This window comes from Daphnia pulicaria, chromosome 2, assembly GCF_021234035.1.
Source record: "Daphnia pulicaria isolate SC F1-1A chromosome 2, SC_F0-13Bv2, whole genome shotgun sequence".
Lineage (NCBI taxonomy): Eukaryota > Metazoa > Arthropoda > Branchiopoda > Diplostraca > Daphniidae > Daphnia > Daphnia pulicaria.
In genome coordinates this window covers 12,781,851-12,796,991 of record NC_060914.1, presented here as the reverse complement: position 1 = coordinate 12,796,991, position 15,141 = coordinate 12,781,851, and the positions used below count along the sequence as shown (strand labels likewise).

The 15,141-nt window shown below is 41.7% G+C and overlaps 5 protein-coding genes and 1 long non-coding RNA gene across 8 annotated transcripts; 5 read left to right on the top strand and 1 right to left on the bottom strand.

Moving 5' to 3' along the window:
• Positions 1–198: 198 nt before the first annotated feature.
• On the top strand, positions 199–1,170 carry LOC124326534. Its single transcript, XM_046785433.1, has 3 exons — positions 199–296; positions 366–584; positions 653–1,170. Exons 1-3 carry the CDS (start codon positions 291–293, stop codon positions 1,043–1,045), a joined length of 618 nt encoding a protein of 205 aa, XP_046641389.1. The 5' UTR covers positions 199–290; the 3' UTR covers positions 1,046–1,170.
• LOC124326253 (lactosylceramide 4-alpha-galactosyltransferase-like) lies at positions 1,081–5,758 on the bottom strand. 2 transcript variants are annotated; one of them, XM_046784977.1, is made up of 7 exons: positions 4,906–5,758; positions 3,484–4,830; positions 3,235–3,416; positions 3,008–3,151; positions 1,878–2,153; positions 1,622–1,809; positions 1,081–1,560 (listed from the first exon to the last, which is right to left on the bottom strand). In XM_046784977.1, exons 2-4 carry the CDS (start codon positions 4,134–4,136, stop codon positions 3,027–3,029), a joined length of 960 nt encoding a protein of 319 aa, XP_046640933.1. In that variant the 5' UTR covers positions 4,137–4,830; positions 4,906–5,758; the 3' UTR covers positions 1,081–1,560; positions 1,622–1,809; positions 1,878–2,153; positions 3,008–3,026. The 2 variants fall into 2 exon arrangements, with proteins under 2 accessions (XP_046640933.1, XP_046640932.1); XM_046784976.1 differs by lacking the exons at positions 1,081–1,560; positions 1,622–1,809; positions 1,878–2,153; positions 3,008–3,151; positions 3,235–3,416 and having other exon boundaries at positions 4,007–4,830.
• Positions 5,759–6,532: 774 nt separating this feature from the next.
• LOC124326576 (putative small proline-rich protein 5) lies at positions 6,533–7,452 on the top strand. The gene is made up of 3 exons (XM_046785480.1): positions 6,533–6,561; positions 6,629–6,697; positions 6,765–7,452. The coding sequence occupies exons 1-3, from the start codon at positions 6,556–6,558 to the stop codon at positions 7,200–7,202; spliced, it is 513 nt and encodes a 170-aa protein (XP_046641436.1). The 5' UTR covers positions 6,533–6,555; the 3' UTR covers positions 7,203–7,452.
• Positions 7,453–8,137: 685 nt separating this feature from the next.
• Positions 8,138–8,667, top strand: LOC124326667. The gene is made up of 3 exons (XR_006915589.1): positions 8,138–8,241; positions 8,306–8,533; positions 8,594–8,667. It is a non-coding gene; the product is annotated as an uncharacterized LOC124326667 (long non-coding RNA).
• Positions 8,668–11,292: 2,625 nt separating this feature from the next.
• LOC124326554 lies at positions 11,293–12,043 on the top strand. The gene is made up of 2 exons (XM_046785456.1): positions 11,293–11,401; positions 11,471–12,043. Exons 1-2 carry the CDS (start codon positions 11,396–11,398, stop codon positions 12,026–12,028), a joined length of 564 nt encoding a protein of 187 aa, XP_046641412.1. The 5' UTR covers positions 11,293–11,395; the 3' UTR covers positions 12,029–12,043.
• A 783-nt stretch (positions 12,044–12,826) lies between these two features.
• Positions 12,827–13,846, top strand: LOC124326564 (salivary glue protein Sgs-3-like). 2 transcript variants are annotated; one of them, XM_046785468.1, is made up of 4 exons: positions 12,827–12,935; positions 12,999–13,106; positions 13,186–13,627; positions 13,660–13,846. In XM_046785468.1, exons 1-3 carry the CDS (start codon positions 12,927–12,929, stop codon positions 13,618–13,620), a joined length of 552 nt encoding a protein of 183 aa, XP_046641424.1. In that variant the 5' UTR covers positions 12,827–12,926; the 3' UTR covers positions 13,621–13,627; positions 13,660–13,846. The 2 variants fall into 2 exon arrangements, with proteins under 2 accessions (XP_046641424.1, XP_046641423.1); XM_046785467.1 differs by having other exon boundaries at positions 13,186–13,631; positions 13,664–13,846.
• Positions 13,847–15,141: the final 1,295 nt, after the last annotated feature.

The following is a 15,141-nucleotide window of genomic DNA, read 5'->3' as shown; positions in this document are numbered from 1 at the left end:
ACATCTTATCCGATAGAGTTACTTCATCTCGTCTTTCTTCATTTGAAATGATATGCAGATTTGATTCGAAAACCCTTGACCGTCTGGTCCACCAATTGCCTGTGCAGAAAATCAGCGGAATGTAATACAAAATGCATAAATTAAATTCGACGCCATCGGAGCTTTGGCTGACGTTCTTTATGGTATATAAATAAGAGCATTCGCCAGTACAGTGATATAGACATCGTTCGACCTGCAGCTGACAAGGACTTTCTGATAACTAATTTAATTACAAGTTCTTTTTGGCCAACATGCAGGTAATATTTAAAAAATTAATTACTTACCTCTAATTTTATTTCCACTTAAATTCAATTCAATTTGGATAGAAATATTTCATCGCTGTGATGGTGCTGGTGGCCGCTGTGGCATCATCCGACCCAATTGGCAAGGTTGTCGATTCGACATCAGGATCGAAATCTCCTGTGAATTACCGGATCAATTCGTCCAGATTCCGCCGTCAAGATTCGCCATCCACCAAGTCGACCGTTGATGTTCCAGTCATCGACGTCACCGCTATTCAATCGACGTCTGTCACCCGCGTTCAGGTTTTTTTTTCAAACGAACAAATTTTGGCGCCAAAATTTTAAATTTCAAAAAATTTTAAAAATTCCAGACGTCTGAAAACGGAATTGAAACATCGGCGGCAGCCACGCCACTGACCAGACTGGGAGGACTTCCGATTCCGCTTCCGTTTTCTCCGCACTGCATCCACAACAACAACTGCGCCTTCATCGGCCTGGAATTGTACATCATCATCAACATCCTGAACCCGTTCACGTGCGGCAACATCCTCTGCGCCGGCGACACCCAGTGCACCCACTTCACTCACGATCCGCACCGCAACGGAGGTACCTGCACCCTGCACAAAGCCCCCGGATCGACTGGCGGCTGGTCGACTCCGACTCCGCACAACAGCGGCATCACCTGCGGGCACATTCCCAAACGATCCTGCGGTGCCGGATCGCTCCTGTCGCTCTGCCTCGGCTTGGATCTGGGCATCCTCTAAAAGCCGCTGCTGTTCGACCAGAAAATGTTTCCAAATTATTTTGGGTCCCCGTGTATTCTCGGTTATTAATTGGGCTGGATATTCCATCAATAATTAAATGGCAATAGATCATGATATATAAATAACAGCGGGAAATTTAAACTACTTGAGAAAAAGGTCAAATGGCGGGAAATTCAAATTGTTTTTACTGACAAGTCGAGAAAGGGAACGGCACCGGCTTGCAGCCGGAAATGAAAATGGTTTTCGTGCTGCTGATGACCGTCTCCGTTTTCGTCGATGTGACGGTCACATCGCTGGTATTTCCAGGCGGTATGATCGAACCCAGGACGCCTTTAATCAAGGCAATCAGAGCAGTTAGTCCCAATTTCATTCCTTTCTGCTCGACGTCCGTTGCCGACATGACGGAAGGCTGGATCACATCGGAAGGTGTGGGGAAAAATGATCCCAGCCAATAAGCCGGATGATAATCGATTGGCTGATGATTGGATTTGAACGGCCAAACAGTCGGCTCCACCCTTTAGCAATAATTGGATTATTTTTAAAGAGTTAACTATATAAGACATTAGAGTTACTTACTGATAAGTCTTGGTAGGATTGAAATATTGGACGAGTTGGTTGTCGACATCGTCGTTCAAGGCGATGTAGGCGGGGACGTCGATCCAGTAGTTGCGTCGGCGTCGGCAGTTGGTCAGTGTGCTGGAAGAGACGCCCGTCGCCATACTACCGCAAACTGCGTTGGTCGTCGTCGTAATCGTCGTAGTCACCTGTAAACATTAGAAATTGTACAACAAAAGTGATTAAAGGAAAATTTGAGCCAACTGTTGACGTTTACTGTTGTTGTTGCAGCAGAGACGTTGGCGACGGCCGTGAGGCTGGCCAGCAGGAAGATAAGGATCGGCGAGCAGCAGGTCTTCATTTTGAATTGAATTGCGGAAGAAAATCGAATAGGAGTTGTTGTTTTAGTCGTTGACTCTCGAACGACTGCCGTGTCAAAAGCTGGGCGATCTTCGTTTTTATATCAAGGACGGCCCAGCCCGAAATGATTCGGAGATGAGACCGGTTTCGTTTTAATTTACTCCGCGGTTATAAGTTCAACGAGTAAATGTTTCTATTAATAGAACAAATGGGGGTCTAGCGGAATTGATTTAATCACATTGGCGACCCCATCACCCGGTCCTAATATTAGTCACCTTAAATGGCCATGTGCATGAAGAGCAAGTGCAATCGCCCAGCTAAAAATAAACTATATATTCAACCCGTTTCAAAGTTCACATTTATTTATAGCTGAATTTACAATGGCAATAGTCGTTTAATTATGTGCATAGATTTAGTTGAAATTGGTCATCTTTGGTAACGAGGGACTATTATACGATATTTATAGTATATCTGTATATGTGATGTGTATGTGTGTATGTGTGTTAAAAACTCTAGTCGGCGTTAGATTCGTTAGATTTCGACCGGCGCAAATGTGACATTTATTTTAAAGTTTGAATTAACGCGCCCAAACGATAAGAAACGTAATAAAGTTCTTTAAGAGCTGCACTTCCTGATGGGATATTAGATAAAAGATGTGACACTTTTGTCGTATAAAAATTGTTTGGTCCCGGTGTGTGTTGAAAGAACTATAACACGTTCGCTAGACCCCCTTTTACCCATCCAGTTGGCAGCCCCGCCCATATTCGTCAGAGATTTTAAAATAATCCGGTTATAGATGTCTAAATGGCCAAGGTTATATATGTAAAAGAACGGCTTCTTACATGTTAATTGTATACCTGCAATCGTGGCTAAATCCCTCCCTCATAAAACAATTGCTCAATTACTCGGATAAAAGTCTGTGTATAATCCCAAAGAATAATGAATATTAATAACGAATCAAATTTGCTATTTGTACAGCAGTAACTATCGTAGCATTAATTTTACGATTAATCAAATAATCCACTCGCATTTGATGGACATTAATACCTGATGCGGTGGGTTATATTTATGGACTAGGAGAATTAGGTGATTGCATGTCGAGGAGATGGCGGACCATGTCTCCGAATGGATACTCGTAAGTGCGGATGTTGTTCTCGTCAAAGACGGGCGTCTTGTTGTAATTGGGATCCACTGTAATAACAATCCATCAAAACACAAATTTCATTACAAGATAAAAATGGATTTGAATGTATACGTCATCACAAATCACTCACGGTAACTACGGTGATTCATGAGCAAATGGATGACATCCAAATGGCGCCAATCAAATTTCAGATTTTTATAGAGACTCATCGAAACGCCCGTGGCAGCCCCGAAATCGCCTTTCACCCGATGGATCAAATACGGTTGCTGGAACAGGATTTCAGTCGTTGGCCGTTCTCCTGCATTGTAGTACCTATACAACAACATGTTAATTTAATTAAATAAAAACATAGCTATTAATCAATCAATTGATATATTACCATCGATCCGAATGATAATTGCCCTTGTAAGATTCCAGCCAGAGTTTGATGAAACGGGAATTCTTGTGCGCAATTAAAGTTTGGGTGCCCATGAATTGCTTGTCGTCCCAGTTGAGGGCGCACTCGAATTTGCGGTACTTGTCCAGTGAACGAATGACGAAGCAGTCGTTGTCCAGGTAGATACCGCCGTATTGCATCAGGACGCGGATGCGTCCGATGTCGCTCCCGTGGTGGAACCGCCATCCGTCGCTCAGCTTCTGGCCGAAAATTTCCGTCGGAGCTTCGAGGTACTTGACTCGAATGCGGGACCAGAGTGGCTCGTCTTTTCTCACCCAGTCCCAGTACTTGCCGTCGTAGGTCACGTTCTTGATGTTGGTGTGGTAATAAAAATGGTCCGGCCTGTGGTTGCGCATCGCCGCTTTTAAAACGACGTAATCGACGAAATTGAGCTCGAATTTCTGGTAGCGAATAAAGTGGATGATGTTGGGGACGATGTAGCGGTCGGCTCCCGTCTCGTTACTAAATTCATCGGTAAACTCAATTAAGGTTAAATCTTCGTTGTTTGGTTGTTTGATGACGAAATTGAAGAAGAAACAGCAGACGATGATGAATCCAGCCATCACCGACAGTCGACGACGAAAACAAAAGAGCATAACAAATTAATATTCGATTAATGAAATTTCTGAAAGTATAAAATGAGACTAGATGTGAAAGAAGACGTGAAACACAAGTGTGTCAACTGGGTGCATCCCCACTCAAAAGTGAAGCTTGTCGCCATTCAGCCGCTCTCAAACCCACTAAAACATTTGGCTGCAATTAAAAAAGGACAGCACTATCTAGGCATTTGATTAACGACGACATACAACGACGCTAAAACCATAAAACTAGTCGAGATGCGCAGTTCAAAACGAACACAACGACATAAACACGAAAGAATGAAATCAATTTGTGTAAAGACCTTTAGACTTAAAGCCCTTACAGCTCACTTGAACCAATTAAAATGTTTCGGGGGCGATGGAGTAGATGATGGGACAATTGTCTCTGACCAGTCGGACGTATTCCTGCGTCGAATTCTTGTAGGCCGTTTCGTTGAAACTCAATTTGTTCCAAACGTGGACGCCGACGATTTGATTGGTGATCCAACTGGGCACTCCAGTTTCATTGGCCGGCCTACGGTTGAAAAACGATTGCCAATTGCTCCAGTGGATGGGAGAAAATGTCGAAGCCGGAAGGACACCAAACCCTCGGCAACTGACGTAATTGATTTTGTTGAAATTCTCTTCTCGGCAAAAGATTTTCATGACCCGCAGCACCAAATCCGGTCCGTTGTGCGTCCACTTGTTTTTCCTAAAGAAATTTAATTTTAAAAATCAAATGAATTTCAAGATCATTTTTAAAAACAAACAAATGTTGGGGATTTACTTGTAATTGGTAGGGAAATCGTTAACGGTCAGTTGCGTGATGGGATGTCCATAATCTGCGTGAATGATGCCGCTGGCGAAATTGGTGGCCGATGCAGCGGTGATAAAGTTGCGGTAATAAGTGACGGGCCGGACGAAGATGACGTCCAGGTCGAAATAATATCCGCCGTACTTGTGCAGAGTCAAAAAGCGGAGGCCATCGCTGAGATGGGAGACGTGGTAGGGCCCTGTCCGCCAGTCGGTGCAGTGGAACCATTTTTCCATCGACGTGCCGGCCATGAACTCGTTCAAATCGACAATGATGAATTGAATATTTTCGTATTTAGATTTTAACTTTTCGACCGTTTCGGTCAGCACTTTATTTTTGATTTGTTTCTGATGGCCGTCGTCCATCATGAAAAGGACGTTGACAGTTAAATTTGGATTGTGAAAGGCCAGCGACTCGACGGCGAAGGCCTGGCGGATGTTCAGACCGCCACTGCCGGACGTTTCGATGAAAAAGGCGTTTGGTCCGTCGTTCTTCAACTGGTTTAAATCACGAGGAGACGGACATAACGACGTGCAATTGGATCGGCCGCAAATATCTTTGGAATAATCGGGAGACTGGCAACAGGTCCGTCGGTCAATTTTCCGATTGGACGCCATCAATAGGTCGAATTTTCTAGTTTGAATGAAATTTAGCCAAACTGAAACGACTTGCTGGTTGGAAACAATGGCCGAATAGGTCCAGTAGATGAGGAAACAGGTAATAACGAAGTAACCCAGGCGGAAACGTTTCGAATTCAACGACAGAATTTTCCGAAAAAAGACGCCGACCCAATTGCAAAGTGACGCCATTTTTTAATTAATCCAACCTATAGGGAATAATAAAGAATGGCACCATTAAACAAAACCTGTACCAATAAGTGAGTGTTTGGGTTAGACTGTCTAGTATACTAACAACATGTCAAATGACTGTGAACGCAGCTAAACGTGTGTCGTATCGTCATTCCGTTCCGTGTTGGTCGATGCCAATGGCCTGGACATCACAGCGAATTCATCTCCATTTGACAGGAACAGAAACACCTGGACAGGCCAGGATAACGAAGCGATAAGAGCAGGTGGTCCGCCACCTGCGTTCTATTTTGAAAAAAAAAAAAAAACAAAAAAAACATTTAGTTTCATTTTGTCTGGACAGGAATAGCAGGTGCATTTACATCCGACCATTGGCAACATATTTTTTAAATGAAACCATGACACCCCATAGAAAATAAAATTTTTTTAAATCGCCCATCCCTTGTCTCAATTTGTCCTTGGCCATCAAATCATTTCGCTAGTCGGAGAATTAATTCGACACTTAGAAAATGGTAACAGCTCGTTCAATGCCACATATAAGCAATAGCGACATTGGCTAATATTTGGCATATCGACATAACCATGCAATAAAATAAATTAACGTTGCAAAAGTCCCTTTTTAGTCAGCGTAATAGGTTGCTGCCTTCATTTTAAAATGCTGTATGTGCAAATACTTAGCTAATATGCAAATACTTGCAATGGCTAAGTCCACTGCAGGCTGACGTATAAATAAGATGCCGGAGTCCAATCGAATCCATCCGTCCACCGGTTTCTTCCTCCTCTAGTCTGATTATTTCACCACAAGAAAACTTAAAAAATGAAGGTAGTATAAAATCTAATTCAATTAATTTAAATAAAATTTCGAAATTCATACCGCTGTGTGTGTTTAGGGACTGTCGATCTTGGCTCTGATGATGGCCGCCACCGCCTGCGTGCTGGCCCAGGAAGAATCAAATGAAGTAAAATTAATTATCTTTAATTCATTCAAGTCTTGATCTGAATGAATAAAAATTATTTGTGATACAGGCGGGAATAGCGGACGAAACGGCCGTGGTCGACGATAAAGCTGCCAGCGACGATGCTGAATTTAAATGCGTCAATTGCCACCCTCATTGCCCACCCAGTTGTGTTAAACCAACTCCTCCTCATTACAATCACCACCATCATCCTTATCACTGCCCCACGTGCCCACCCAGACCCACTTGCCCCACGTGCCCACCCAAACCCACTTGCCCCACCTGCCCACCTCCAATTACTTGTCCACCCCCACACACTTGCCCTCCTCCTCCTCATTGCCCAACTTGTCCTACTTGCCACACAAAGCCCCCTTGCCATACTTGCCCAACCAAGCCACATTGTCCAATTTGTCCTACCATTCCTACCCTTCCCCCTAAGCCCTGCCTCAAACCTCATCCCACTCTGATCGGAGTCTGCCTCGATGTGGATATCGGCATCGGCAAGTAAAAATGAGGGTCGAATAAGACGACCAAACGAATCCGGCAGTTCCAGCAACGTCCTCGGCAGATTTTACAGCGTCCATTGTAGTGTGATTAGATTTGTCTGTTTCAATTATTTCTGGTTTTTGTTCTGGTCTCTGTGGTTTTTTTTCGTGTCGGTCTAGTGGATTATAGTTAACTCCGATTGAAGCTCGGCAATTTTGTATGTGTTGGATACCCTAAAGAAAAGACAATAAAAGTACGATGGATATTAAAAATCATTTTTGTTTGTCGTTTGATGTAAGAGAGCCTAAAACAGTAGAAGATTCTAAAATTATCGAGTGATAGAAATCTTGATTTACTTTTTTAGAACGTTGAATGTTTTGTGTTCTGTTTGGTTTAAAAAGTGAAACAACCAATTTCAATTGATAAAATAATATTTCAGAATGGAAATCGAGTAATCTATCCAAGCAGACAGCATTACGTATTAGATTCAAACAGGATTTATAATAATAGGAAATAAGGAAATTGGGAAAACCGGAAATGAATTTGGGCCACAAAATGCTTTCGTATAAAAGAATCGATAATCTGGTAAGTTGAACGTGACATCTGCGATGGGCTGCCAACTAAAAGATACACCAATCAATCGGCACAATTGAATTAACCATAAAACATTTAAGGAATTTCCTCTTGATGGGCAAGACCATAGATGCAAGAATGAAGCTTCACTATTCAAATAGCTTCAATTTCTTTTGCTCGTTAGGTAACAATAATTCCAATGCATATTGATCCATCGGCTGACCCTCTAAAACCCCGAGATAATAATAGAAAATGGCTTCGAAATCATTATTTCTCAAACAAACCTAAGAAATCGACAAGGCCCTCATCTGGAAATATTTCTATCAAGCCCTTGACTTTGAATATTCCCACAGTCAATATCAAAAGTTGAAATGGCCGCTGGCGTCGATATTCCAACGATATAAAAGACACCACCAATCGGACAGATGAAACAGACACGGCTGACTCTTGCAGTTGACAATCTCAGATCACCAATAGCCAACATGCAGGTAAAACTATTTCCCATTATTAATGTAATTAAAAATTAAAATTATTTCTCTGTTACCGGCACAGAAATATTTCATTGCTTTAATGCTGATGGCCGTCGCATCGGCAACTCTGGATGCCACCAGCAATAAAGACGCTGGTGCTGTCAAGAGCGATTCATCCGCACCGGTGAAATCCGTCGCTAATTACAGGACCGACCAACGCATCCGCCGGCAGGCAGCCACACCCTTTACTCCCAACGTTCCGGTCATTAACGGCGCCAACATTCAATCCACGTCTCTAACTTGAGTTCAGGTAAAAAATCTAATTTCTAATAATAAAAGAATTAATTTAATTATTCAATTATAAAAAAAGGCACCTGAAGTGAAGCCATTGGCGTCGCAATTGGCGGACAACAGCGTCGATTCCAAACCGGAAAGCGGAAGCACCAAACAGCTTGGCGGACTTTTGGGCGGAATCCTGGGCGGTCTGCTGCCCAATTCTCCGCAGTGCGTCTACAACAACAACTGCGCCTTTATCGGATTGCAATTGTACGTTGTCCTCAACATCCTGGATCCTGTCGTGTGCGGAAACGACGTCTGCGCCGGCGACGCCCAGTGCACCCACTTCACCCACAATCCAGTCACCGGGCAGTGCATCCTGCACAAAGCTCCCGGAACTGGCGGCGGATGGGCCACCACGACTCCAACTTCCGTCGGCTCCGTTTGCGGGCACATTCCCAAACGATCCTGCGGTGCCGGATCGCTCCTGTCGCTCTGCCTCGGCTTGAATCTGGGCCTTTTGTAAATGTGTTGTCGTCACCTGCATTGAAACGATAATAATCAGACACACGTCAAATTCGTTTAATTCTAAATGGTTTAAGGACGCATTTGTTGATGCCAGAATTGGCGGGAAATACAAATTCTTGTGTTGAAAACAAATCTGAAATTTCTTTCATTATTATTCACGGCTACTCATCCAAGTTGTTAATTACACACAACTATACTCCATAAAAAATAAAGAACAAAAACTTCAATTTCAAAACAAAACGGCCTTTTTCTTTGAAATTTACTGAACAAAATTTCACTAATCGAATCGTTTAAAATTGAAAAGAGCAAAAAAAAGTAAACAAAAAGCTATCTTACGAAAAACATAACGCCGTCAGCCTAATAAACTCTCCTCGAATTACCTTCCATTTCGAACTTTGATTAAGTTCAAAATTCAAAAATGACATTCAAATATCCGGAAGAGAAATGAAAATGATTTTAAATTTAAAAACATCGGCTCCACTCAAATTTTGAATCAATAAAAAATCAAAAAAAAAAAAAAACGACGATGAAAACCAAATTTAGGTCTTCTTAATAGTTCTCACCACAGCCTGTAAGACTATAATTCATTTCAGTGTCATGAACTGGCTGACAGTCCTTGCATACAGTCCCCTCCATAAGTATGGGATCACCCCGCGCCGTTCCATAAGGCGGCGTGTATTTTTCATATGGGTTTTTCGGGTGGCAAAAATCGAAAAAATGACATAAATTCACCAAACTTGGGATTTATGTCATTTTACGTTTTTTCTATTGTCTGAATTTTTTTCAGATTTTTTCCCCTATTTTTTATGCCTAGAAAAGTGGCGCACAAAGTATCGGATCACTCCGACGCCGGCCGTGTTGTCTTATGGCTCAAATGGGCTTTTCATATTGCTTTTTATATATTTAATTTTTAAGAAGGAATTTTTATATTCAAACCCTTTTTACATTTTCCTTTTATAAATTAACTGTAAGATTTCCATTATGATCGGAACCATTTCCGAATTTTCCCAGATTTATTAATTTCCCCAGTTGCTAAAATAAGAGACTACAGAAGAGTTCATTTAGGGTTTGCAACCTCTATCAGCTGGCGTAGGCCGGAAAATTAGTGTCGTTTCTATACGCCCCTTAAGTAAAAAAGGAAGCAGAGCGCCAGTGGTGTATAGAAACGACACTAATTTTCCGGCCTACGCCAGCTGATAGAGGTTGTAAACCCTAAATGAAGTCTTCTGCAGTCTCTTATTTCAGAAACTCGGGAAACGAATAAATCTGGGAAAATTCGAAAATAATTCATATCATCATGAAAAACTGACAGTAAATTTATGAAAGGGTATAGTATACACGGTTTGAAAATAAAAATTCCTTCTAGAAAATTAATTATATAAAAAGCAATATGAAAAGCCCATTTGCGCCATAAGACAACACGGCCGGCGTCGGAGTGATCCGATACTTTGTGCGCCACTTTTCTAGGCATAAAAAATAGGGGAAAAAATCTGAAAAAAATTCAGACAATAGAAAAAACGTAAAATGACATAAATCCCAAGTTTGGTGAATTTATGTCATTTTTTCGATTTTTGCCACCCGAAAAACCCATATGAAAAATACACGCCGCCTTATGGAACGGCGCGGGGTGATCCCATACTTATGGAGGGGACTGTACTTCTGAAACTTAAAAGGCTAAGGCATCAATCAGAGTTCATTTGCAGAGTTTGTTGCAAGACTGGAAGAAGCTGTGCAACAATTAGCCATAGACCAACACTGTTAAGAAATGGTCTCGTATTTGGGTACACGATATTAACGAAAAATGTTACTGGGTCTCTAAAATCGGTAGGTTCTCCGTTTCGGTAGTTATAACCTTCGATTTTCAATAGCACGTCTCGACCAAAAATGTACATTTTCAATTTTTGTTTCCTACTTTTTCCCTTCCTTTTGTCTAGTTAAAAAAACAGCCTAAAATATATCAAAAAGGTACTGTTGTCTGCAACATATAGAAATGGCACAGCGGATCAGCATCCGACTGTGATGCCGGAGACCCGAGTTCAATTCCTACAGAATTCTATTCTTTTATTTGAGAATGGACGATTATTACTCACGATTTGCGAGACGGAAAACACGTCTCGATTTTCGTAGATTATAATATACGTTTCCAGGTGCCCGGTTTCCGAGGACTGTACGTCTCGAAAAATGTGAGGTATTATTAACAGTGAAGGTTAGCATTTCGCCAGCAAATGCATTAATGCAAGTTCATTTCAAAAGACGGGAGTTAATGCATCGACACAAATCGATACATAAGGTCTCCTCTGTGTAAAGTATAAAAGCAAAGTCTTTGGCCATTTGAAAGACAGACTCGCAGAACCAAACAATCTCCAACATGCAGGTAAAAATCCTATACTAAAACACACTCAATTCTAAATTTAGTTAAATCTAATTGATAATTTGGAGACAGAATTACTTCTTTGTCCTGATCCTGGCGGTCGCTTCCGCCCACACTCTGCTGATGGATGAGGAACCCATGGATTTCTCCCGTGAACGCCGTCAAGTTCCTTCGTTCGACCAGGAGCCGGAAGTGATTGAGCCATCGGCGGCCAGCACATCGGTGGTCGATCCATCGGCGGACAGTACATCGGTGGTCGATGCCGACGCCAAGCAGGCCCTTCCATCGACGTTCCAGCCCCACTCTGAGGATTGCGTCTACACCAACAACCGGATGTTCCTCGGCTTGGTCCTCTACGTCAGGATCAACGTGGCCAGCGCCTTGGTGTGCGGCAACACCATCTGCAGCAGCGATCCCAGGTGCACCCACTTCACCTACAATCCCAACGCCGACGGAGGCACTTGCACCCTGTGCAGTCAGCCGGGATCGGGCGGCACCTGGTCCGTTCCCACTCCGCCGTCGTCTCGCATCGTTTGCGGTCACATCCCGAGACGATCCTGCAATCCCAATGCTCTCATTTCCATCTGCCTCGGTCTCGATCTTGGCCTCGGTCTTTTGGGTAAAAAGTAAAAAATTACTGGAAAATGATCAGAATTTGAACTGGACACAGGATTTTGACTGGTTGAGGGGGGGTGGGGGCTAATTCTTTGTTATTTGACTGTCAATCTTTTATGACGTGAAGGATATTTTGTGTCAAAAAGAATAAACGGAATCATATCAAATTATACTTTTTTGTTGTCTCTGGTTTTTTCTATGCTCAAATAATAATCAAAGCGGATACAAGACTAATATATTAAGTATAAAAGTTGATGGGAAAATCACGCAAATAAATGACCGAAAATGACTTACTTCTGTAAATATGATGATTCATTCGGGCTGCATTCAATTTCTTTCTAGCAATAATTGGAGCTATGAAATAACACTCAAATTTAATCAGACAGAGGATATGGCAAAATGGATTTCAAGCCCGGTATTGTTAATCTTGTGGATGAGATACTCTGAATTTTCCCTTTAATACGAAATGAATTACTAATTAACGTGGGAAAAGGCACTACTAATCCTAACACAGCAGGGTCCAGCAAATATTGAAACAAGTTGCTACACACCGAAATAGAACGCCAATTGAAATGAAATGACAGTGGGCGGCCATCAAACTGTTTGGCAACGATTTTCTAATGTCTTGTTCGTGTACCCCCCTGGAAAGAATGTCTCAATTTTATCAAGCTGATTTGGGAATGGAATGCAAGGGATAAAATGACTTGCGACAGCAGCCGACGACGACAGCGTTTCATCGTTTCGCAAAAGAAAACGTCACGTGATCATTGGCCACGCAACAATTCAAATTGTGCACCTATATAAACCAGAAACACTCGAGTTGATCTCTATCAATTAACCGTCTTCTCCTCCAGTTGGTAGTCCAAGTCTCCAGTCGCTCCTCGAAAGGAATTCCCAACAAAACCTCCAAAAAATGAACAAGGTAAAAAGGCTCTCATTACTTTTCATTGAAATTAACGATATCATTTCATTCCATTTGGCGCAGAGTCTGTCACTTTTCGTTCTGATGATCGGCGTGGCTGTTTTCATCGCTCAAATGCCATTCCATTCGGAAGCAGCACCCGTGGACGAGCCCCAGTTCCTGTCCATCGACGTACATATTCCACCACACATTCCATAGAATTTGATTTAAAATATTTCCCATTTCTAATTTTTGTTTTTTAATGATTCAGTTGACGGATATTATGGAAGATGGTCTTACCACACTTTCACCTTCAGGAGATGAGTCAGCAACAATGGCGACGGACGTTGAGGATGACCGCTGTCAAAACTGCCCTACTAAGACCACACCCCATCACACTAAACCTACTACCAAACCCACCCGTCCAACCAAGAAAACTAAGCCAACCACTAAACCCACTCACACCACCAAGAAAACCAAGCCAACCACTAAACCCACTCACACCACCAAGAAAACCAAGCCAACCACTAAACCCACTTACCCTACCAAGAAAACTAAGCCCACGACTCGTAAGCCGTGCCCCACCGTCTGTTATCCACATCCAGTATGCCCTCCCTGCCAGCATCCAGTTGAAGATGAAGTTGAATCAACTGCTGATGATGACGCAGCTGTTGAAGAAATTGCCCAAGTCGTGGATTTCGAATGAGGCAATCAAACAAGACAATTTGCTATAGTTTATTACCTTGCACTTGTTGAAGCTTTCCCCGGTTGAAATGTTTGAACTTTAATGCGTTATCTGGACGCTATGAATTGGAAGCTAATTTCAATTTCATTTCGCTTTTTGCTGGCCCAAAAAACTAACCAATGGCTCTATTGATTTATGATTTTTGACTTGGCGAGAAGTGAATAACAATAAACCTAATCAATTTCTTGAACTCGATATTTAAATTATTTAATTAGACTATGGTCGATTCAATTATAGTGAATGTCAGTTGCTGAGTAAAGTTGCTAAGTGGCAAGGGAAGTTCCAGTCAAGTGCCTAGCTAAGGATTAATCGTACTATGACACCAAATAGTTCAGATAGGAAAAATAGAAATGAATTTGTCCTACCTTACTACCTGGGAAAGATAGCCAGGCATCCACAGTCCACACTCCATTCGTGGAATATAGTTGAATCCACCAGACATCCTCGTGAATACACCCACACTCACAGGACAGTTAATTCTCCAGTGAAACGGGATGCTGTTAGTCTACATGATAAATTTAAAAATTGGTTTACGAACAACATTTGCAGAAACAACAAGTATGTAAATGAGACACGTGGAAACCCTATGATGTTGAATAAAGGAGGGAATTAAAGATTTTCATGTGGCATTGAAAATGCAAGTTGTGAATCATTAAAAAATATTTAGCAGCAGGTCACAGCAATTAAATTAGTAACACAAATCATTCATTCACCCAAGCGATGACACTGAGATTGTGATATCAGCATGAGCCAGAACTGGCATGCTGTTTTGTTACGACGGCTGGCTCAAATCTGCACAAAGGAAAATGTTAACAATAATGCAAACAAAGCATCCATGCATCAACAGGTGGCTTTCACATGTTTAATGCTGTAGTCAGAAACTAACATGACAGGATTAACTCTACTAATTATTAATTAAGACCTCATAATCATTCTTAGTTTTATTAACTACCTGGCAAACGGCATGGAGTGGGTATACCGCCAGCCGCCATTAATAAGAAGCATCTTTTCGAAAAAGAAAACTAAGCAGACGACACTTGTCTTGTAATTTGCATGATTAAGATATCGATAGAAATTATAAACAAATGATTCAAAATCGATTTGATTAAGTAAAAATCTGCAGATAATTACTTCTATAGGAGTAATGAAAATTCTAAAAATGCAAGTTTATAAAGTAAAAATTTTGGTTTATTAGCTTGTATAAATAGATTGATAGCCCAGCAATCAAACGATTACTCATATTGTCATAAAGGTATTATTATATAATGCAATAGATAGAGCTGTCAATCATGAAAGTCAAATACACGAACACATATACTATGTCAGTGAAATACTTTATTGAAATCTCGTCGAGTCTATACTCTATCGGTCCATTTCGATGTTGATTATTCAGAGACTAAATCTGTTCCAGACCGCGGAGTCGACCTCGACGATGTATAGTGTATACTCTGGAATGCTTTCACGAATAGTAAGAGAATTGGT